This window comes from Nipponia nippon, unplaced genomic scaffold (genome assembly GCF_047370975.1).
Source record: "Nipponia nippon isolate SJK-2023a ecotype South Korea unplaced genomic scaffold, ASM4737097v1 scaffold_25, whole genome shotgun sequence".
Classification (NCBI taxonomy): domain Eukaryota; kingdom Metazoa; phylum Chordata; class Aves; order Pelecaniformes; family Threskiornithidae; genus Nipponia; species Nipponia nippon.
Genome location: NW_028262342.1, coordinates 5614063 through 5638510, shown reverse-complemented (window position 1 = coordinate 5638510; position 24448 = coordinate 5614063). Strand labels below are relative to the sequence as shown.

The 24448-nt window shown below is 46.5% G+C and overlaps 2 protein-coding genes across 7 annotated transcripts in view; both read right to left on the bottom strand.

Annotated features, from left to right (window-relative positions):
* The window catches only part of RBBP5 (RB binding protein 5, histone lysine methyltransferase complex subunit), a 42349-nt gene extending 19575 nt beyond the window's left edge, over positions 1–22774 (bottom strand). Inside the window, exons 1-14 of one of the 6 annotated variants that reach the window (XM_087762271.1) lie at positions 22666–22774; positions 22515–22540; positions 22217–22389; positions 21268–21408; positions 20618–20780; positions 19462–19571; positions 19167–19286; positions 18723–18876; positions 18541–18612; positions 17854–17971; positions 16982–17051; positions 16634–16863; positions 16169–16363; positions 11131–12984 (exon numbers count right to left, since the gene is read on the bottom strand). In XM_087762271.1, coding sequence (XP_087618397.1) covers positions 12956–12984; positions 16169–16363; positions 16634–16863; positions 16982–17051; positions 17854–17971; positions 18541–18612; positions 18723–18876; positions 19167–19286; positions 19462–19571; positions 20618–20780; positions 21268–21408; positions 22217–22389; positions 22515–22540; positions 22666–22684 — 1620 coding nt within the window. In that variant the 5' untranslated portion in view covers positions 22685–22774 and the 3' untranslated portion in view covers positions 11131–12955. Of the gene's footprint in view, positions 1–11130; positions 12985–16168; positions 16364–16633; positions 16864–16981; positions 17052–17853; positions 17972–18540; positions 18613–18722; positions 18877–19166; positions 19287–19461; positions 19572–20617; positions 20781–21267; positions 21409–22216; positions 22390–22514; positions 22541–22665 lie in introns of those variants that run through there. The other 5 variants (XM_087762272.1, XM_087762274.1, XM_087762276.1 and 2 more) reach the window with 5 other exon arrangements.
* TMEM81 (transmembrane protein 81) lies at positions 8703–10990 on the bottom strand. The gene has a single exon (XM_009465686.2). It carries the CDS (start codon positions 9508–9510, stop codon positions 8704–8706), a length of 807 nt encoding a protein of 268 aa, XP_009463961.2. The 5' UTR covers positions 9511–10990; the 3' UTR covers position 8703.
* Positions 22775–24448: the final 1674 nt, after the last annotated feature.

Genomic DNA, 24448 nt, shown 5'->3' with positions numbered 1-24448 from the left:
CTCAAGAGCCGTCATTAAATGCCGCTGCACATGATATAAATCAAGGAGACAAATGTATCGTCGCTGGCAAACAGGCGGGTCCTACTGGAAACGCAAGCACAGCCCTGTGGAGAGAGCACGGCCAGCCGCACCGCACGGACACTGGGGGAAGGATGCTGTGAGGCATCACTGCTGCCCGTCAGTCCCAGCCAGCCAGCACCAGCTCATCACGCCAACCCCACGAGAGCTCAGCTGCATTTAAGAACTAAAAATGGTTTATCCAGGAGCGTCAGTGTGTTCCCAGCAAAGGCTCCTGCACAGGTTTCAGGCGTTAAGGCTGCAGCCACTGTGAGTACAGCCCTTGCTGTGATATTTTGCCAGGCCTGGTCCCAACAGCGGTGATTTTCTACACATAAATATCAAGGGGAAATAGATACCTTTCCGTGAAACCTAAAGCATTTCCACATGAGGTTGAAATTCGTATGAGTTGTTGGGGGTTTTTCCTGGTGGGGGAGGGTGGCTGAATTGCTTTACTGCTCCTTTGTTTAAAGTCACAGAAAAAGACAGTTCAAGCAAATCCCTTAAAATTGGTATCAAAACACTTTAAGAATTAAAAGGAATCTACCCCAGAGCTAATGGTTTGCATCCCACCTGAGAAAACATCCTCCTCATTATCTCCCCACGGGCATTTTAAAGGATTTCTTGTTTCTGGGTCTTACATTGCTGGGTCTCACGTTCGCTGCCTACACGGCGCCGCTCGCCGAGTCCCCAGCCTGGACACTCCCGGGAGGCTTCCTTCATCGCTTTCCAAACAACTGTCACTTCACTTGAAATACAGAATGGGCAAGAAAAGGCTTTACACCCGTCCAGCCCTCCTCTCACAAAAGAGATGTAGAGACAAAATAAAAGCAGACCTTCCTTGGAAATGAAAAAGCTTCAGGAAGAAACAGGCAGTTTCCACAAAGAGCACCCAAGTTAAGGCAAACCAGCCTGGGATTGGTGATGGGTTAAGGGAAGACCCCTCTGCCCCGGAAAGAGAAACAGGAGCAGCTTTTTGAAATGTAAGGGACAGAGAAGAGCAGGGGACGGAATGAACTCGGAAGCCTGGGGCAGACGGGCAGAGAGGAGTCCGCCTAGGCTTGTAACATCAGCCCGGCCTGCGTCCTTCCCGGGAAACCGATAAGGAAAGCTCCAGGAAAGAGGAACTGCTTGGAAAATGATCTTTCCTCTCTCCTTTTGGGACCAAATCAAGGTACAAGTAAATTACCTCTATGAGTAATCTTTAAAGCCAACAGGTTCTTACCACTCTGAAGATGCTTCATAGCCAGCGTCTTCATAAAATTCCTACTCAGAAAGTAAGCAGTTAATCTTTTTACTTCTGGGGACGACAGGAGGAAAAATAAAGCAATGCTTACACTGCCAGGGACAACGGAGGGACAGAACCTTAAAAGCTTTGTGCAAATCCATGCTACAGTTGGTTTTGTTTAATCATATCCTGCTATTATTTGCTTCTGTCTTATCATTTTGGGGAGTTACTACCTAACACGAAAGCCAGAATTTCAAAAGAACTCAGCATGTAATATTTGAAAACTCATAAAACCGTATTTTATTGCCTAAAAAGAATTTGTCCTTTACTGACACTCAGTTGCTCTTCAATAATATTGATTTATTGATCCCCACCAAAGCCAAAGACAAAAGTTTTGCTAAAGAAGAAAAAAATTCAAAACAGTCAAAGCAAAGGGAAGAGTTATTTCCTATGCTGCTAAATAACTCTGATCTAAAGGTTCCGATTAAATGAAATCATGGCATCAAACTAACAATCATCAGAACTAAGCACAAAAAAACCTCATTATGGTCTACATCTGACTCAGCATACACTAATTTAGAGTTAACTAAAACACTCCTGCTTAGGATTAGTGCTGCAACAGTGAATTTGCTTTTCTATGCTCAGCCTAAGATGACGCATGAATTAAGCCCACAGGACTCAGCATGCTTTAGCTGAACACCCTGCTTTGTACCCGAGTTCCACAGGTCTAACCCAGCATCGCTAGAGGTAGGCAATAAATGAAGATATTTATGCAGTATTCTGTGGCAGAAATGACTGCCAAAAAGCTGCAGTTTCCTAGAAAAAATGCAGGGAAGAACATAGGCAAAACATTGATAGCTACGCAATGTGTGCTGGGAGAAAGCCAGCAGAAGGAAAGGGGAGAGCGAGCTCTGAATTTCCCTGGTTTTCAAAAGGATCGTTCCGGGGACTTGGAAAATGTTCATTGGCAAAGCGGTTCCCAGCACAGCGCAGAAGAGATCTGGCGCTGGCCTGGGGAAGGGAGGTGCATTACGCAGCCAGTAGTTACGCACTCACATGCGCTTCTTAGCCATAATCAAAGTATTTCACTCTTTACCTCCTAAAAACCTCTGTGGGAGGAATGCAAATGCCTGTGCTGCAACCAGCCCCCAAAGCAGCCCGAGCGCTGCCCGTGGGCACTGCATTGCTGCTGCGTTCGCCAGCTGCTGCTTCCACAGCACCAGAGCCGCTATTCTGCAAAATGCTCTGAAATAGCTGCCTAGGAAAGATGTTTTACAAAACCAGCGGTCATTAAAGAAAATTACCGCATTTCCAGTTAATTCCTTTATCCTGTGTGAGGCTTAGGGAATGCCTGCAGTGAACGAGATAATAAATGAGCCAAAGGGAGAGGAAAAGCAGCAGTGAGTGGGAAAGGGGGGAACAAGAACCCAACAGCCCGAGAGCTGCGCTGTTCAGCGTATCCCTGCAGATCACTGAACTGCTGCAAGCAACTGCAGGAACAAGTAAAAGAATTAACACAGACCAAGGTGCAGAGGATGGAAGAGTCAGACAGCCCCATCTCCATGCAAAAACAGCAGATGGGGTTTGTTTTCCTCTTTGCTGCCATTCAAGTTCCAGCAGTTCAGGCAATCTAGTTATTCAATTTAGATAAGCTTCAGTAGCTAACAGCAATTTAAACAGCTGCCTATGCCTCACCATTCTGTTATTACCTCCTTCTTTCCAAGTGCTAATGCCATTAGCAAATTGACTTCCTCCCTCACACAATCTGTCTGGCTTTAGTAAGTACAACACTAATTGCTTCCTAATACTTAGCACCATCAGCAGGCAGAAGTTTGTACCACAAAACTCCCCTCCAGCTGGGAACAGGTAGCAGGCAGGGTTTGCATGCAGTCCCTGCCATCCTCTCCTCCAGGCGAGGCAGACAAACTGGCCAAGTGCGGGAAAAAAGAAGTTTAGGCACCATATTACCAATTCAGAGCAGAAAGACACTTTTTTTCTGCAGTTTAGCCTGAGAAGAACAGGGACAGTGACTAAGAAAGCATGCATATTACAGGAGGAGAAAGAAAGAAATGCAGGGATGAGGAGAGTATGCTGTTTCGAAGGGTCCTTGCTTCAGCTGCTTCCACTGACCTGCCCGTACCCCTGACCTCCCCTATTCCCTTTTGGTGACCTTCCTTTCCCTCAGCTCAGACTGCTCTCCCTTCCTTCTCCTCCGTCCCCCAGCAGACCTGCTACTGCAAACACCAACCAACACACTTTAGGTTGCTGCAAAACTCAAAAAGCATAGAAGGAAAGTGCCATTTCAAACAGCAACTATGCCAATGAGAGCCCCAGTCCCATCCTTTCTGAGAGCTGGAGCCGCACTGTCCATCACAGCCCTCCATCTTAAATTAAGAATTAAAAAAAAAAAAGTATTAATCTTTCCTGCTCCAGGCATCTGGCTCCCCTCGGGGAAAAAAAAAAGGGAGGACACAATAAAAAGATGAAGGACCCTTTCGGCTCCCACTCTGACCTCAGCTAAGCAGTGAGAAAATGGATTGTCCTGGACCTTTCATGTAATCTTTCTGCATTTCTAAAACACAGCTGCCCACAGGATGCAAGCCCCTGCATTTACATTACAAAGTGCAGAGAGGCTCTTCCAGATGGGACAGCTTCTCTTTGTTGATTTTAACCATTAGCTCCCAAACCCAGCGTAGGTCTGCTCCCGCTATTCAGAGAGTCCTTCAGCACAGAGGGGACCCCACAGCCTGCCCCAAAGGCGACCGGAGGAGGCCTGGTCCCATGCAGCAAAACGGACAGGAGAGCACGCAGCAGCACGCAGCCTCCTCTCTCCTGTGATGGGTATCTCTCATTTGCAAAGTTCAATTGCCCATTTCTACGTGTTCAGTAGGCAAAAAAAGAGCTCTGTAAATCAGGTGTGTGGAAAGTGCCTACTTCGGTTTTCATTAGCTATTGTATTTTTGTTTGTATGTATTAAAAAGGGTGGCTGCTCTTTGCACACGCTGGAATGTATGCTACAGGCACCTGCCACAAAGACACCCGTGGAGAGGAGAGATCTGGCCCAGCTGAATGCAGGCAGGCGGCAGCAGGCTCCCGAGGAGGCTGAACCACGGGCGCACGCTGCACGGTGCTGCTGCTGCTGCTTTTTACAGGCTGTGGAAAGAGGTGAAATTCCTCCGGGTGAGAAGAGCAGGACAGAAATCTGGGGCTCGTTGTACGCAGAATTCGCTCACTGTGGTCTTAAATCTGGGCAAAAGGCTGAGTCAAAGTGCTTCACCCGGCTTAGAAGAGGCTCACTGTGGGTTTAGTCAAGTTGATTAGAAATAAGTTTTAAGATAAAAGAAGCCAGCTAACCTAATGCAGGTATCAACAGGGCAGATTAACAGTAAACCAATGCAAAACATGGAGTTTACTGTAACTTTTTTTCATACTAATCTTATAAGCACACTTGAGATACAAAAATAGGATTTAAGCTCCCATCTCTGCAGCAGAATGAGGACGTGATTAAGAGCCCTACCTACATGGATCTCTCCCCAACTTGGAGAGATACTGCTGAGCCTCTGAGCAGTTAATTCTGTAGCAGTGCTACTGGCTTCAGGGACAGGGGAGCTCTTCGGAAGGCGAAGGAATTCTGCATTAAGAAAACATAAGATTAGTATGAATGGACTATTTTGCAATCCACTCCCCTTCTAACCAGGTCAATGGAGAAGAGATCCCCAGAGCCAGCTTACGGGAGGTCCTAGAAATACTCCAGAGCACAGGGGAACAGATTACACTGGAACTGCACAGACAGAAGTCTGCCCACGAGCCTCCCCAAACATCTGATGCTGCAACCCAGATGGACTTCGGAGCAGGGAACGAGCAATGCCACAAGGAAGAGCCCTGCAGTAAACTGGGTTTAAATCCCTGCCTAGATGGGTATGTACAACGCGTTGCTCAAGGTAAAGAAATGTCTCCTAGAAAGCAGCAACAGCAGAGCACGCGAAGCACAAGGTGAGCCAACATGTCTCGAAGCTGAATTTCTAATCAGTGGCATCTGCTAACCTTAAAACAGGCTGATTGAGCTCCTGCCCAGCCCTGGTTCTTTGGTTTGGCCCTTCAGACAGTAACAAAAATACGGCCCTCAGCATGCCAAAGCACAGAGCCAGCCCCTCTCGCGGGGCTGGGGAGGGACCTGTGTTTCTGTTTGGTTTCTCTGCAGGGCTTTCTTTGATTACTTGCTGCCACAGGATTGCAACAGCGATAATGAATCTAATTACCCACTTCTTGCACCCTGTGCCACAGAAGGAGAGTTGAACTATAAGGTATCCCATCCCATTTTGCCTCCATACCTTCTGAAAATCTTTTGCGGTCACCTCAGCCTTACATCATCAGGTTTGCTAAACCAGATTTAACGTTCCCTGCTCTCACTATACTGCTCTTTCAGGCATTAGCCCTTGTTCATCAAGATGAGTTGAGTTTCAGCAGCTGTCACTCCATCCCTGTGGCTCTCCCCCGCGTCTCTGGGAGCTTGGTAAGGCCACGTATCCGGTTGTTTACAGCAGTAGCAGGGAGAGCTTAAGGCAAGAGAGAAATCCTGCCGTTGCATATGGCTGGAGGATGCTTAGAGAGATGACTCACGCTCAGCCAGGGAGAATAGCCCCAAAGATATCTAACAGCTTGTGGGTGTTTGGTTTTAGGCAGAAAGAAGGCAGTAAAGGCAAAGAAGAAAAGCAGGCGTTTCTCCATCCCGAGTGGGACAGCAGCCTGGGCTTTACCGACACCAGCACTCAGCCAGGTGAGAATTCAGGGCCTGACGCAGGAGCAGAACCAGCCCACGGCCAGGAGGGTCCCAGCGCAGATCTCTCTACCAGCACACCTGCACGGAGAGGACTACTTAGGGACGACTTCCCTACCTATGATGAGTTAAGCAATTCCAGTTTCTGTGGCGTAAGCGCAGAGGAGCGCAGATTTCAAGAACTGGAAAGCAGATGCAGCCAGTACAGCCCAATTTCCAGGGAACAAGAAACCCCTCACGGGTCAGGAGGGGGGCTGCAAGCAATGCGAACAGGACCAGTGGCTCCCTAAGTGCCTTCAGATCCATGCAAACAGCACCCCTAGAGAGAAAGGGCTGCAGCACTGGGGTGAACTCTGCCTGCAGAGTGCTGCGAGCTGGGACGGAAATAAAGTCAGCGAGGACAAACCATCAGCACAGGCCATAGGCGTATGCCCACCACCACACATCGCTGCCGGCTCAAAAGAGCGTACGATTCCTCACCACGCAGGTCATTCCAGGAGCTACGTGAGCTTGCTGCAGGAAAAGGCTGCTGCAGGGTGTCTAAGCGACCCAGCTAGAGTGTCAGCAAAACCAAGGCAATGCAATGAAAGCCCAGAGGGCAGAGCAGGGGATAACGGGAACAGATGGAGGCTGGCATGCGAAAGGAGAAAGTGGTCCTTGGAGAAGCAACACAAGAACTGGCCGCTAAAGGACAGGGCCTTGAGAATCACAGAATGAAGCAGACTGACCACAGACGAGGATGCCCTCAGCGAGCTAAAGACTGGGAAATACTGGAATAAGGCTCAGAGAAAGCAGCACATGCTCCTAGCCAAGGAACAGAAACAGAGAAGAGCATTGCAGAGCCAGAGGGAACAGCCGAGCGAAGACAAAGCCAGCACTGAGCACAGCGGAAACTTCGGTATTGTGGAGCTGAGTCGGAGGAAACTGATGAAGAACAGAAGCAAGAAAATCTTGGACAACTGGATCACCATCCAGGAGCTTCTGACCCACGGGACCAGGTCGCCAGACGGAAGAAGGACATACAGTCCCTTGCTGTCACAACTGTGCAGCAACCCTCCTGTCCCTTCCCAGAGAGGCACGGTCACCCCAGGCACCAGGAAGGAACTGTGCATGTTCCCGAAGGCATCTTCTCTCACTGCAGAATGGTTTCCCCCAACGTTTCCAAACTTCTGCTGGTTATTGTGCCCATTAAAGTCTCCCCGCAGAAACAGGGAACTCGGTAGAACTACAAACTGAGAATTCAAGCCTGACGACAAGCTTGCTTCTCCACTCAAATCCAGCTAGGCAGCCCCAGGGTCCACAGATCACTGCCCTGGTATACTGATTACCCACTTCACTGTACACAAAGATTTGGCTCACTACATATCAGCCCGATTTTTTTATATAGGATACTCTGCAAATAAGGTACTTACTTCTAGATCTATCTCTTTCTATATTAAAGCTTTTTTGTTGTTGTTCTGGTGAAAAGAAAAAAAATAATAGTATGCTTCAATCTTTAATATTAGAGTCGTATCATTCTTTTCCCCAGAACTGGGTGTGCTATGCATTCCTGTACTTTAGTTCACAGATGGAAAAAGGAACCAGACTTAGTAAATATAGTTGTTTACTGTAAAATAAGAGACAAAGTAGAAAGAGAAGGCACTTAATAGGTCCCTCTGTGGATTCTGCTACCAAGGGGGAAACAATACTCCCTACTGAGTTGCTGCATGTTTTATACTTATTAATCGCCAAGAAAAATGAAAGATCCACAAGCCCACTGAACTCTTCCCTTCCCCCCCCCTTTAAAGATTTTAGGAATGAGCTCAGCTCTGACTCATGATTAAAAACACCCAGTTATGCTCCTAAGCAGCAGTGCTCAAATTGAAGATTTGCTTCTGCTACCCAATGCTCCCTGCTTCACTATTCTACACTACAAAGGAAATAGTGCAAGCTCCAAGCTACCGCCTGAAGACACTTTATGGTTTTCTGGGCTCTAGCAGAGGGAGATAAATCTCCCTGGAAGAAGCAGGCAGTGGTGGTCCACCCCTCCTGCCCACACTGCCCCACAGCTGCTGAGGCTGGCCCACCTGGATCTGATGGAGAGGACACCAGACAGCCAGGAAACCTGGTTTGTATGCCCACCTCAAAAGCATCCTTACTTCTTTGAACCTCTTGCTAGAGAAACACCATCTACCAAACTGTGATCTGTCAGCTCACATCACCACAGAGTTCTGTGCAAAGCAGAAGAAATTCGAGGAAATAAGACAGGAATCAGGATTGCAAGTTATTAGCTAAATAAAAAAAACCCCAAACACCTAGAGGTAAAATAAAGGCCAGCTAGAGGAGCATGGCCAGGTAGTTAGCAGTGGGCAGTTTCTGTGGCTCAGTGTCCTCTAAGTCCTGCCTGGACCATTCCAGCCCATCCTTTCACACAAAGTGGAGGCAAACTGCCGTGCCCCATCTGGAGCTACTGTCTGCACTGCTCCATTAAGACTCACGCCCTGGTGCTACAGTCCTGTACTAACTTTCTGGACTCTGAAGCTTAAGAAAATATTTGGTAATAAACTGTCAGCCAGAAAAAAAAAAGTGACAAACATCGCCCTGAAATACTGGATCAATACTAATAAAGAGACAGAGACGAGCAATTGTATTAAATCTCCGTTCATTTCTCCGCAGCTCTCCTTCCCATAATCTTCTGCAAGAAGTAGAGAGCCATGCTCACCAAGACACCCCCTACCACTCCACTTCCAACTCCTATCAAGCATTCATAAAACAATTCTCCTTGCCAAAAGTGCTGCTGCTCTTGCACTTCTTCATGGGTGCTGTCTTCTGTGTTTCCTTCCTCCTCGTTTGCTGCTAGCTTCTGTTCCCACGTCAAGAATTTTTGGAAGTCCAGATCCACTAAGTCATTTTGGATCACTCTGACCCCAAAGTAGGCCCTCTTGATGACTCGGAATGTCTTCAACATCTGCACGTCACATCGGTAAGTCCCTGCATCAGACTCCCTGGTAGGGGAAAATCTGATGACAGAATCGGGGTTTTGGAACGGTTTGAACAGTGCATCGTTTGTGGTGATAAGGCCTTGGGCAAGCCTCCACATATAGCTATAGGTTCGGTTAGCAAAGCCAACTGCGTCCGAGTTCAGGCAGCTGAACTGGAAGGGCTTGCCCACAGGGACGGTGAAGTGGATTAAGCCACAAGCCCAGCTGGTCAGGCAGTCGGACCGGCGCACGGTACAGTTCCTCCTCTCCCCGGCGGGCGTGATCTCGCACATCTCCTCCACTTTGAAGCCCGGCCCACAGGTGACGCTGCAGGATGTGGCGTTGACTGCGACTCTCGCTACAGCCGACTTCAGCTCTGCTGGGATGGTGACTTTTTCAAAGGCAACTACCAAGGGTAGATAGAAAACACAAAGTAATATCCCAAGGACGTGGCTGTTCCCCAAGGTCTTCATATCAGGGTTATCCATCAGACATACTGCTCTCTAAAGCTGTGCAAATTCAGTAGTCAAAAAAACCCAAACCCACAAATCATTCTTTGTAAGCCTTCAGACTAAGCACTTCTGAAATCCCACCAGCATCATCTTCAAGACACAATCGTTCCGTTAGGAAAAATCCTCCAACAAACAGGCTTGTACAACACTGCTAAAGAAGATGCAACACGTTACTACGTCAGTCAGTGTGAATCGTGAATTCCAGTTCTTGTAACATGGCAGCAGAATGTTTTAATCCACTATATTCCAGCGATTGGGATATATTTTACAATTTTAAAAAAGATGAAGTCCTCCCTTCTCTGTAAGATTTTACATACTATTTTAGATGAATTTCCACTGTAAAGAAGTACTGTTCCAGTTGAATTTTCCCACCAAACTATAAAGCAATATAAGTAATCATTACTGGAACCCTTAAAATAATGCTGTTGAGCATAAGGAAATCCTAATTCCTTATGCAGCGCCTGTACAGTTCTGTCTTATGCATGCGTATCCCAAAATCTAAAGTACTCTGCAAGCTGCCAAGATCACAAAAACATGATTTCAACCTCTAGATAGTCTGCTGGCACTGACATCGAAGGGAGGCTGAACAGTATTTTATCACTGGTGATATCCATCTCTACTCGGGGCTCAGCACAGTCACTCACATCTCCGCGAGCCCGCGTTCCCGGGGAGCGGTGCCAATGTCACAGTCCGGCCGCCCGGGTCAGAACGCGGCCCCAAACCTTCCGAGGGAGAGCACAGAACTCCCCTAAGTCTGAAGCCAAAGCGAGTCCTCTGAGTACTCAGCATAAAAGCATCGTATTAGGCTCCTGACACCCACTATCAGAAGGGATTCAACAGCCCTGGCCTCACGGCATCACTCAGAGGAGCTACGAGTCCGAGCTCCGTGCTCTGCGTCACATACAGCCACCGACTCCGAAGAGCGATCTGAGCCAAAATCTCCGCGTTCAACTGATGCGTCTGAAAAACAGAAGCCACTCGTACACCCAGAATAAGTCATTTAGTGCTCGAGCGTCCCAAAAGAATAACGCACTACTAAAAAAGTTCTTCATGGAAAAAAATCAAAGTTACTTATTGTTGATGGTGTAATCGAACTGGGGTCAAGCCAGTTCAATAATCAGTGTCTCCTTACCAGCAACTGAATTATGGATTGCAGAAAGGATTTGGATTGCTGTGTTCTTCAACAGGTCTTCTGCTACATGAATATCCATATTTCTCTTCCTAACAATCCTTAATTTATTAAAACGAAGACTTCTGAAGATCTAGTATAGATATGTTCCACATTCGGTTTCCCCGGAGGTGCACTCCACACCCAGCACGCTCTGTGTTCAGCTCCCCTCTCGCACGTCTGTCTCAGAGCGCCTAGGCTGCGCTCAGCTGTACAGGGTTTTATTAGACTACAGATTTACTCCTGCCTCTTGAAAAGAGGCCAGCAACTAAATGCCACGCTAAAAAACCAACCAACCAACCAACACCGCACCAGCTGTGGTGAAGGCGCAATATGTTTGTGTTTGCAGGGGAGCTGTATTGTAGGATTCCTAAACATCGTCACAATATAAACAATCACGGAAATATGGAAAAGCCAAAACTTACCCATTGACTTTAGGAAATAAAACATACCTCTTTATTTACAAACACAAAAACTAACATCACTGCTGTATACTACCATCAAGCCAGTATCTGACAAATATTGTACAAAACTACAGATACCAAAAAATAAAATAGAAGATGGAAGAAAATAAACCAAGGACATATACACTGTACAGACAAGTTTTAACAGAAATGAAGGCTGGAGTCTGTGGCAAATTATATGCTTTAAAACCATCTAGAGAACCATTGCCTCTGCATCCTTTAAAGCTTGGGGGGGTCAGCGACACCACACACGGGTGGATTTGACGTAACAGTGTTCCAGGAAAGATGCGAGTCATCCTACGAGCAAAAAGAACAAAGAAAACTAATACTGTACGCATGGGAATGAATTTCATTAAATGAAGCAGGCCACTGTACCAAAGCCGGAAATGAAAATACCAGTTTTAAAAAACCTTCTGATTTAAAATGTCTCCTCTCTTCCCATGCTTGTATCTCATGCAACTACCGCACACTTCCGACTGCAAATTAATAAATCTCTTTATGACTCCTCTTCTTGGTTTTTAATGTCTGCAGGATACTTTGAAAATTTAAATATGTAGTGATAATCTCAATTATTACATCTGGGGAAAAACTGAAAGTAATTGCATAGGAACTATAAAAGTCTATAAAACAAGGGGTATTAGGAATGAAAACTTTCTTTTAACAGGTGGTTGGTCTAGTACAGAGAGGTGTCAGGCTGTAGGCGTTGGATAGAGAAAGTGTCTCTTCCCATTCCCACAAGGAAAACATTACAACCGTCTCTAAGAAATGAAAAGTTAAAGCATGGCTGGGAATGAGCTGTTAGCATTCATCTTTCTTCCATTCTCGATCCAGAAGTGGGGGAAAAAAAAAAACAAACTGAAAAACTACCGTTTCAGTTTGGAGAAATATTGGTTGTTTTTTCTGTAACTGCCAGTACCTACCAGCAAAGAAGGAAACCAATGGTCCCTGGTAGGGCACCTCAGAGGAAAGAGACGGAATGAAAATACTTGCACGGACAGAAAGAAACTGCCAACACAGCTTTTCATATCACAGGCTAGAAGAAAGCACATAAACCGAGTATTTTATCTAGAGCTACTTTCACTTGTTCCTTTTCCCATAAGCAGAGTCATCCTTCATGTCTAAAAACTTCACAATATGAAGATTCATTCTTTGCAGACTTCAGAGGGCGTCTTGATTCTTCACGTTAGATCGCTAGCCACTCGAGATGAAATCAAACCTGGCACATCATCAGCAATAGTGTTTCGCTAAGCACGTCAGCACAGAAGACATCGCGCTGAGCTAACAGAAAAGCTGGCAAGGTAATGCAGCTGGCATAGAAGGACTTACAACTCACTGAAATGAAAATTAACAGCAAAGAAAGGGAAGTTTCCGGGATACACAGTCATATGGCATCGGGAATAAAAATACACACTTTGGGTGTTCTTCAATCCAGGAACAAAAAAAAAAATATTTAAAAGACAATGGCTGATAAGCTGTGGAGTGGCAGAGCGTTGGGTACCAGCTCACGTTAGAAATAGCGATAGATGTCACCACAAAGGCAGTCCAGTTATTCTCTTTGCAAATCGCATGACCTGAGAGTCAGCATCTTACACTGTTCGATGAAGAGGCAGTTAAGGAGGAATGAAGGCCGTTTCCTCTTCCATATTCACTTCTTACAAAAGTCACTCCCTGAATCCATGATCAATCAGTCTACTGTATTAGTCAGTCCACTCTGACCGAGCATTTAATTTATTTTCCACATTATGGTGCCAATAGAGGAAAGAATACAGGAAGATAAAGAAGAGTGTCTTCATAACAATTCTGAGATTGCACCACCTGCTAAAGAGATCAAAGACAGGCGAAAATTAAGTAATCAGACTCAAACAGACGTTACCAGAAACCAGAGACCACCAAACATGGTAGCATTTCCAGGAAAAAAAAAAAAAAAAAAAAAAGAGAGAGAACGATTTTCTAGATAAAGCCATTCTTTTCAGAATGAAATATAATCAACAAGACACTGCCTATGACAAATTAAGATCTCGAGTATTTTTCTGCATTTGTATTTGAGATCACGTGCACAGGCATGGGCAAGGTGGCTAAGGAACTCTGAGCTTTTAACTCCACAAAGTTGCAAGCAAACTTACCTGGTGTAAAATTTTTTTGATTCATCAATCCCAAAATCTCAGAGCAAAAGCACAACTGAAAACAACAAGTTCCACCTAAGTTTGGGTTAAATCAGATTGCCGTAAGATTTTATTCTACGGCTATAAAATGGATCAAGCTTCTCAGTTTGTTTATACTGCAACCTGAGTTTGACATAGCAGTTTTAAGAATAAGACATTTAGTGCCAGACTGCGCAGCACAGCGACACAGACCCACTTGCAGCAGCTCCGAGTCCCGGCCACGCAGCTTGCGGAAAGACACTGTATTATGGCATATCAGCAAACAGTTTCCAGAGAAAGGCTTGTTGTGACTGTTTTAGCCACTGATTAGTTACTTCAGAAAGCACCAGCACAAGGAACTAGCAGAATTAACAGCTTCATGCACGAGAGACAGAAAAGGCAGTCTGGCGTCAGGATCCCAAGCAGGTGGCCATTTGAATTTGGAAGCGTTTATTTGCACATAGTGGAACACCGACAACCCCAAGAAAAAACTGGCTGCCCAAAATAGGAATTGTAAGTGCAAGCCGTAAAGAGGACAAAGGAAGACAGACATGAACTTCACGGACTAAAAGACTACTGTGAGTTTGGAAAGATCCAAGTGACAGTTTCTTTCAGTGGACAATCTGTTCTTCTCCTAACATGACTCATATAGACACTTCCAACACCGCGTCCCGAGATCTACTGCACGGATCTATTAGATCCTCTTAAGTCAACAGGACCGTAGAAGGGAGCGTAATAACAGGTCCTAATGGACAGAAGTCCATTATAGCGATATTATTTATTTGCCTATAGCTCAATCAAGCTAAAGAACACCACCATGGAAAAATACCTTAAAGTGCTTACAGGCAATAAAGACTAAAAGTAAATTTTAGAAAGCTCTACCATCTCCAATAGATGGTCAAGTAAGTAGGGAACTTGGGTCTAAACCCATTTGTTCGTAAGAAAAGAAAATTTCCGTTTTACAGTGTCCAAGACCCAAAGCTAACTGTACTGGCGCAGGTATGCACATCCCAAGCTCAGCAGCAGTAGCCTGTAAAACTCCACTGTTGTCTTTAATAGCAGATCAGATTATAACAACTGCACGGGAGCATTACAAGCAAAACCACACAAAAATCCTCCCAAATACTGCTTTGCAAGGATGTGTAAAAAAAACAAGGAAGGAGCCTGCCTAGAACGTTGCTTCATTTGAAATGTGTTAGAGGAAACGGGAGTAGTATTTTTCCAGCTCTCAGAACAGACTGATGCAATGGCGATCGCAAGCTGCAGGAAGAAAAGTACCCTGAGGTCTGTCTACACGTGTAGATCATTCCAGTGCACGACTCTCTCTCATTTATATCCTTTTGCATACAGTCATGTTAATTAGCAGCGTGATAAAAGAAAGCAATCAACAGGCCTGCTGATGAAACGAACGGTTATACTCATTTGGTCTTCAAACCGATCTTGTCCATCCAGCACGGCACAACAGAGCCATCAGGATGCGTAACAGATGCCAGCAAAAACATCCGAGGATCCACACAATCCAGACAATTCCTTACTATCACACTTTAAAACATACTGGATGCCTCCTAATGACTTGAGGAGTCAAAAGAGAATCACCCTGTCCGGTAAATCTGACACTAGAAGCTACTTAATACCTCCCAGGGTATAAACAAGGGCTAAGGATATTCTTGGCTCTCTGTTTAATCTCTGGATTTTGCAAGGTGCAATGTGAAAGGATTAACTGGAAGCCCAGAAAACATCCACCACGTTTTTCCATGTATAGACTAAGTTTCTTTTATCACATTCCCTTTTTCTGCAAACAGCGGTTATCAGTACGAGTACAAGCAACATACCAGGAGCTGAGCAGGAAGGACAAGGAGCAAGGTGGGTAGCACAGGACCAGCAGTGAGGGAAGGAAGGGGGGGGAAAATCAAATCACTTCTGTACAGCCTAAAATCCACAGCAGCAGCTGCTGAGTTCAAGGAAACGCAAAATTTGATACATCAATTACACTGTGTCTTTGGAACCGTTTATGTATCAACCCTGAGTTCCTTCATTACAAGCTGTAAAAATAATGGAGTCTACATCACTGAATCCAAACGTGTGCTTTCTTTACTACACTTGAATGAACTTCTCCCAAATCAGAAGCTGAAGTAGCCAATGAGACAGATGGGAAACACTTAGTCTCTCTGTGAGACTAAGTCTGGGTCCCAACAAAAGTGACTGCCACAGTCCTGTTTTAGGACACAACCAACAAAATATGACCAAAAAGAAAAAAAGAGAACAGTCCACCAAAATCTATCCTCATTTACAGCAACGGTACTTTCTGGAATTTAACTGAGGCTGCTGTATAGCTCGGAATAGAAAATTCAGCTCCTGAATTTTATCTCAGGGTTCGTTTATCAAACGGCTCCATTTCCTAGTTCTGCTTACAGAACTTTTCTTCATCACTCTGTCTTGTATTGATGGCACAAAATGCCAACTTAAGCTTCAGAATCCTTCACTATTTACATTTTTCCCCCCTCAAAATCAACCCAGCAAAACCAAACGTTATTACTGTTTATGTAAGAGTTGATAGAAGTTATTGAAAAGATTAAAGTCGTTGAAAGAAATTTTGCTTTTGAAATAGCGCTCAGTCTCTATTAAAAACCCTACATGCTCTTTACATGCAACAACACAGGCACGCATATCAGTTTTATTAAAAATACTGAAAGCACTTCCACTTAAAAAAATGTAGAATTTTACCTATCCTTGACAGCAGCTAAACGTTTAGTGAGCAAGTGCCATCGGGAAGATAAAATGCTACGGCTATATTAAGTCAGGGTCTGTACAAAGCAAGGCCACCAAGCAAGCCAACGACGCTCACGCTGGGTTCTCCTTACCTGTCAAAGGCTGTCCCAGCTCCGCCTGCACTTTACCCTTCGCTGCTCCTTCCAGAGGTAAAGCACCTCTGTCCCCTTTGTAGAGTTTCGGTTTAAATGGAGAATCTTTGTCTTTACCTTTTGATCCTTTAGGCCTGCCTGCTTGCTTCTTCTTGGATTTACCATCTCCCTTCACACCCAGCAGCGGATGGACTTCTGTGGAGAGACAATGGGTTACCAAAGGGAGTTCTCTCTTGGGATGCTTCTATCAGCACACACAACGCTAAAAATTACAGTTTCAGCATGCCTTTACTCATTCCCAGTTTGCAAAATGCCAGCAAAATTTGCAGTTGGTGACCACTCATAGCTGCTGTAAGAAGTGACTTCACAGGAAGGAGAAAATTAAGGAGTGATCTTCTGGACTTCTGGTCTTCAGACCAGCTCAGATACAGACTAGGCAATAAAACAACGGCAGCTTCTACGCACCATCATTAGGTACTCCTTGTAGTTCAATGTTGGTGGTTTTGGGCTTCTTCTTTGGTGCCTGAGGTCCATCAGAGGAGGACTGCCTCTTCTTCTCAGAACCTATTCCCTCATCAGTTAAAGAGCTCTGAACCGCGTCTGGTGGAGGTCCGTAGGGGTTTTCTTCTGGATCTTCAACTTCAGGAGCAATGGGTAAGTAAAGCAGAGCCTTGGAGTCCTCCAGTTCTTCATCGCTGTGAAGGAAAAAAAAAATTGCTTTCGTTTAAAATTAGCGGTTATTATAACATTATACAGAGAATCTTAGTGATACATTTTGTATTCATACTTTAAACAAAACAATTACTCGTTCACCTGCTACAGAAGGCAGCAATGGGATCCACACTCGTTACATCCACTTCTTCATCTTCTGCAGCATCAGCACCTGAGAATCAGGGAAAAACAGAAGAATTAAAGACAGTAAGGAAAAGTCCAAATGACTTGGAAAGAATGAGACTGTGCTTAAATGTCTCAGCATGCAGAAATGAGAATTAAAGCAGAAAACAAACCTAAAGAATTCCCTCTTAAATCCGTCAGGTTTTTATTTTTTTTTCCTATGTTCTAATACAGATCTATTGTTATAAAGCACTAGTAGTAAAGCCAGATAGAAGATTTTAAATCTTCTAAATGTTTTGTTGTTTTCACTAAAATAGTTCTTAATCAGATAAAGTTTGTTTCAAAGCTTAATTCGCACAAGCCAACGTTACACCTGAGTATTAAAAACTGCTAAACAACAATTAATCTAACTATGAGAAGTGCTGCAAAGCCTGGTCATGCGGAGAGCTCTGTGGTGTGCTGGGAACAACCCTTATTTCTTTCCATAGTTGAACTACAGTCTTCCACAGCACACAATTTTTTGGCACCACCAAGTGGCCAGGCTGTGCTGCTCATGATTCCAATTCAGCACTGCTTCTGTCGAGAGCAAGCCCGTGTGATATATGTCTATTTGCTATCGCTTTTTGCTTAAACATATATTGGAGAGGGGAAGCATTTCTAAAAAAAATGCTGCATGTCAATTGGCAGGAAGCATATCAACAGTGCTAGTTCATGCATCTTCATTTATTCCGCTCCTGTTTTGTCCCTTAACGCCCATGTATACTACTGTGACCACTAGTTTTAATTTTAACCACGCTCATGTATTCAGACTACAAACTATTTGCTACACAGAAACACAGTTTATGCAGTACCTGTCTGTTCTGGTTCACTCTTATCTTCATCTTCAATGTCAAACTCTGACTCTCTCTCTTCATATTCTACATTTTCATCCAGCTCTTTGAAGTCAGGCGCAAAGGCGCTCCAGTTTTCCTAAACCACAAATTCAAAACAATTTTTACCTTATCCAAAGGAACAGCAGTTGAGGACTCATGCAATTACAATCTCATTCTGCATTAAAATCCCTCATGCAAGATCACAAAAATCAAGCCTCATTCAGGTTCACAGTCACATGGCAAATTAGAAACTGCGCAAGTTAGCTCCTACTGAAAATATGACATTGTAATATTCCTTAAATATTGCAATGTATGTAATAATTACCCCTAAAAGCAAAGCTGTATGTTCACGTTTAGCCACTTAAGTTTTGGCTCGCTTGCAGAGATTGCCTGCACTTACACGACACATTCAGGACACCATTTCCACATAAAGCGTCCCCGTGATGATGTTTAAGTCATTAACACAAAGCTTGACTAGTTCAGCAACTGAAGTGCGAGCACCCTCCTCACATTCAACAGGATGGCAAACATATTTCAAGTTAGACAGGTGAACCTACCGAGCTTGTTGAATTGGGATTTAATAAAGGGTTTCTACATGCAATAATTCAGTCTACGAGTATGGAGAGCAGTGGGAACCCCCTTAAGGAAATGATCAAAAACGCTTACCACTTGATTCTGAGCCCATATTGACACAACACCGCTTGAAATAGAAGCTATGATCGGTCGGACAGGATGCCACTAGATTTATTTGAAAGAGAAAAGAAGAGGAACTTAATTGGTAAATGGAATTAAGAAAGCCGAGTTTTCAAAATAACAAGAAACATCGGAATAGCAGACAGTTTTCTTACTGCTACATCCAAGAGCAGCTCTCCTCTGGTCCCATGGAGGATTTTCACTAGGTTTCCAATACTCTTCTCCCAGATGTAGAGGGCGTGCTGTCGTGCTGACCCTGCCACTATATATTCACCATCGCCAGAGAAACAGCACTTCTTCCACGGTGTCCTGTGTGGAAAAACAACATCGCAAGTTAACAGTTAAACAACAGCACAACACGGAGGATGGAGGACTGCGGAGTGGGCTTGCTCTGCAGACTGAGATCTCACATACTCCCATCCACAAATAATATTTAAATTTCTAATCAAGTCGTGACAGACAGGTTTCATATGAAAGCATCTGTCCGTTACACTGAATAAGATACCGAGCTACACTTCATCCCGAGACTCCCATTAGTGCAGCGCACACAAACCTCACCTTTACAAGTCCGGCTGCCCAGCCATTCTGCTGCCTCTTACCTGTTCACTAAATCCTGCAGCTTCTGCATCGGTTCAGGCTCCCCATCTCGTCCACAAGTTAGAATTTCACGGCCATCGTACACCCTGATTATCCGGTCAGCTGTGTTTATTAAAAAACAGCTGTAGGAAGGAGGGCACAGAACATGCATTGCATTAGAAGACTAAGAAAACAAAAATTAGAGTATGTTCCGTGAAAGAACTGTGGGGGGGTTTAAGACCTTGTATGCTCTGTCAATCTACTCTATAGCTTTCAATTCATCTTTAAAGATGCCACCCGATAGAGGAAGTACCTCACCTTCCTTTCCGAGCAAATTCAATTGATTTAATAGCTGTGGTATTGCTGGTTCCAGTTGTCACTCTGAAGGAAGCAACAAGATCCTGAGTGTCTGTTTTTAAGACCAGGATCTGAAGATTAAGGAGACAGAAGGCAATCAGTGTCTTCAGGGTAACTCATTCCCCTTTCGGTGCTGCCGTGGTTCAACCCCAGCCAGCAGCTGGGCCCCCACCCAGCCGCTCGCTCACTCCCCCCCCCCAGCGGGATGGGGGACAGAATCGGAAGGGCAAAAGTAAGAAAATTTGTGGGTTGAGATAAGAACAGCTTAGTAATTGAAAAATAATAATGATGATGATGATAATAACAACAACAAAAATGTAGTGAAAAGGAAAACAACAACAAGAACAAAAAAAAAAAGAGAGGACCAAAACCCTGGAAAAACAAGTGATGCAACTGCTCACCATGCACTGACCAACACCCAGCCCATCCCTGAGCAGCAATCGCTGCCCCCCAGCCAACTCCCCCAGTTTCTATACTGGGCATGATGTCATATGGTATGGAATAGCCCTTGGGCCAGTCTGGGCCAGCTGTCCTGGCTGTGCCCCCTCCCAGCCTCTTGTGCACCTGGCAGAGCAGGGGAAGCTGGAAAGTCCTTGACCAGTGTAAACACTACTTAGCGACAACCAAAACATCAGCGTGTTATCAACATTACTCTCATAGTAAATCCAAAACACAGCACTACACCAGCCACTAGGAAGAAAATTAACTCTATCCCAGCCAAAACCAGGGCAGATACCTTTCACATCAGCTACTAACCCCGGCACCAGAAGCCTCAGCAATCTACACAGGAAGAGCTGGGATTCTCCTCTACTACAGTTTCTGTGACATAAACATTGGTTTATTTACACTGGAAAAGGATCCAACAAATAGGGTCAAAGACAACAGCAACACAAAGACCTGACTCAGACAAAGTCTTATAGTCTAGAGACCTTCAAAGATAAAGTGTGACGCTTCATTCAGAAAATCACATCAGTGCAATATCAATTATTCAAGAGACATTCAGGAAGCCTTCCTTGTGTATTAAAACAAAGAACGCAACCCAGAAACGTTAAGCGTCTTGATAAAGACAGGAAGGAATCTAAGCTATTGCGTCCAGTGCCGCCTGCTAAAGTCTCACCTTCCCCTTGGCGTTGCCCGTGTAAATGTATTCCCCTCGCCTGTCAAAGGAGGCCACAACATTGAGATCAGAATCATCATCCACGGGCAGGACAACGTGTTTGGAGTCTGACAGCGTTAGCATCACCGGCGCCGACTTCATGGGACAAACCAAAACTCTGTTTCTAGAAAGCAGAAAAAGAAGAGTTAATAGTTTCTTCTCTGGAAAAGAAGCTTCCACATTTAGAAGTAAGAAAAAAATCTCAACCTGTAGCAAGAAATACAGAATACCTCTATATTTTTATTATCTTATTTCATTTTTGTTACTTCAGTTGCAACATGACATTCAGCTGGTGTCTGCTTTCATTTCCTTTCTTGCTCTGGACGCTTCTACAAGTTTATGCGGTAACTTGTAAACTCAACAAGACATTTCTAAGAATTATTCTTTTGTTTACTCTCCTCCCTTCCTGATATTTTCATAATAAAAAGAGCCACAACAAATCCAGTTAGGGTTCTAATCACAAAAAGAAGACACACTGACGGCATCTACTAGGTTTGGAAAAAATCACTTTGCAAACTGCAACACAAACATTTTAATAACCATTTGTTCTACCGAAGTGAGAGCAGTTCTACCAAAATGAGAGCACTTGACTCTTTTTTCACAGGACTTACTGGTCTCGAGGGTGGTACTGAACTTTCAAGATAGGCGAAGGAAATCGAAATCTCTGGTCGCAGTCTCCCGAGAGCACATCCCACTGCGACACAATGTTATCGGTCGAAGCACTCACCAGTTTGTGACCGTCTCGACTCCAGCTACAGTAACGAGAGGCAGTTCAAGTAAAAGTTACTCCTTAGATGTATAAAACACACCCTATAGTTTAAACTTATCAGACCAACTTATCAGGCTCAGATATAAACCTGTGAGCCTGAAAAATAACCTAACGTCAGCGTAACACATTTCCAAACTCTCTTAAAGGAAACGACCCTAAAACACAGGAGGAGGCTGAGGGGAGACCTCATCGCGGCCTACAGCTCCTCACAAGGGAAGGAGGAGGGGCAGGCGCTGATCTCTTCTCCCTGACGACCAAGGACAGGACCGAGGGAACGGCAGGAAGATCTGCCAGGGGATGGTTAGGCTGGCCATTAGGAAAAGGTTCTTCACCCAGAGGGTGGTAGAGCACTGGAACAGGCTCCCCCGGCAGGCAGTCACGGCGCAGAGCCTGCCAATATTTAAGAAGCATTTGGACGACGCCCTCAGACACATGGTGGAATTTTGGGGTTGTCCTGTGCAGGGACAGGAGTTGGACTCGGTGATCCCTGTGGGTCCCTCCCAGCTCAGGACACTCTATGAACATAACCGAGTGTCCCACGACGGGCTGGCATTTCAGTCACCAACACGCCCAGGTGTTGAGAGCTGCCAGGGTATCGGAGCACCTGATGCTCAGCCAACACAGGCACGAATAAATTCTAAGAAAAACGAGAACAGCCTTTCGCACCGAGCGTGTAGGCTGCGAGCTCAATTACAAGTGAACGTTGAATTCAGCTGAATACATCCGAACTGAATACAACTGAACATTGAGTTCAGCTGTTGGGAGAAAAAAACCCACGAGGCTTTTCTCACCACAGGGAGCAGACGGGGTGGATGTGAGCGCTGATGATTTTGGCGATGCCCCTGGTGAGGAAGTCCCAGATGACGATGCGCCCGTCGTTGCAGCCCACGGCGAGCAGCGTGCCCCAGCGGTTGAAGGTGCAGGTCAGGGCCATGCTGATGCAGTCCAGCGTCCCGTCGGCCTCCTGCGGGGAGAGGGCAGCCGAGCGGGGGGGGTCAGGCGGCCGCCGCCGCCGCCCCGCCCGGCCGCCGAGCCGCTGGCACAGCCGGCGGGCCGGGGGCAGCCCCGCGGGGCGGGGAGGGCGTTTACCTCGGGGTAGTTCTGGCCGAAGGACTCTGCAACGAAAGGCAAAGACAGCGCTTGAGTCGGGCGCGGCCGGCGCCCTCCCCGCCGGCGGGGCGGCGGCTGGATGCCCGCCCCCGCGCGGCCCCCGGCCCGCCCCGCCGCGCCCCGGACCCACCGAGCAGCTCCAGGTTCATCGCGGCCGCCGTCCCGCTCCCTCCGTCCCCGTCGCCGAAGGACCCCGCCGGGGGCCTGCGCCGCGCCGCTCCCGCCGTTCGCCTGACGAATCCCCGCTTCCCCCCCCCCCCCCCCGCCCCGCTCCTTCCTCCGGCCCCGCGGCCCACCGGCGCCTCACGGCCCGCTTCGCCTCGACCCGCGGTGGCCGCGCCCGGCGCTGCCCGCCCCCCTCCCCGGGCGGCGGCGGGGCGCAGGCAGCGCGGCGGGGCGCAGGCAGCGTGGCGGGCAGCCCCGGCGCCTGCGCACGGAGGGATCCGGGCGGGCCCCGCGGCCGCGGGCCCGGGGTTCCGGGGGCGGCGGAAGAAGCAGGGCGAGCGGCGGGGAGCGGCCGTTCAGAGCAGCTTTATTGTGCGGCGCCGGGCTGACGATCGCGGCTGTACAACACGCGGAGCGCGGGGGGTTCGTACCGCGCGGGCGGATACAAACAACAACAATAATAAAATACAACGGCAGAGCTCGGTCGTTCCGGTTATTGCACTGTCTCGTACGCGCTCGGTAAAGCTCCTATCATGGTCCTATAAGGCCGTGGCCGCTGCAAGAACATTTAGTGCTATTTTATTTCTAAGCCCCGAGGGAGTTTGAAGCAGATAAAGGGCCGCTTTCTCCTGAAAAGGTCAGTTCTGCTTTAGGAAAAAAAAAAAAGGGGGGGGGGGAAGGGGAAAAGGGGAAAAGGGGAAAAGGGGAAAAGGGGAAAAGGGGAAAAGGGGAAAAGGGGAAAAGGGGAAAAGGGGAAAAGGGGAAAAGGGGAAAAGGGGAAAAGGGGAAAAGGGGAATTCCTTGTGTAACTTATTTAAGCTCAAATGAGCAGGGCCAGGGAGGGTGGGGGCTGCTCTCCCCTTCCCCAGGTCCCACACCAGAGCCCAGCCAGCCCCGGCCAGGTGAGCACATCTGCTTTTCAGTCCCCAAACAAGGCTTTTGGTGTAAGAACCCTCCGAATGAAGCAGAATATCTGGTGCTTCAAGACACGCAGTGGATGCCCTGCAGCCCTCTGCTCCGCCAGCGAGATCCAGCGACAGCAGCATCGCTCCGGACCGTTCCTCAGCCCGCATAGTGCAAGTGCAGTTTCTCCCAGTTCATCCCATTAAGTGTAGTGTGAAGGAAAGGCTTATAACTGGGCAGAGCGAGCTCCTGGCACCTCTGGGGCTGTACTTGAACCTCGCAATGACCTAGGGACTCCTCTCGCAGAGCCACCTTGGCCACAGCAGTGTGTAAACCTCACGCCTTTGTAAACAAAGCTTTTGTCCAAAAATCATTTGAGGCCTGATCTCCAGAGCTAGGGGAAGGGAGAGGGGAGGTTTACCCCTCGCCATTCGCAGAAGTCAGCCTCAGGGATTTAACTGGTTTTAAGCGGCAATGATCCCGTTACTGGACCGGTGCTGGTGTGTGTCCGTACGCAGCAGAAGCCAGTCCACCACCTGGTTACATGTGGCACATTGTACAACGCACAAGTTCCAAGTACCCTTTTAGACCACAACATTAAAACATACTGTAACAAATGCCTTCAGGAGATGGAGGTGATAAAGGTAGCCTTATCTGGGAGACGAGTACGCGCTCAGCTTAGCCTCGCTGCACCAGGCTCAGAGGTGTTTGAGTTCGGTACCACTTTCAATTTAAATAAAGTAATAAATAAAGTAATTATTCACCTTGTTTTCCTTTCTCTAATGGGGCGGGGGAGGAGAACACTAGTTTTAAAGATAAACAGGGTGTGTGAAATCTCTCCAAAC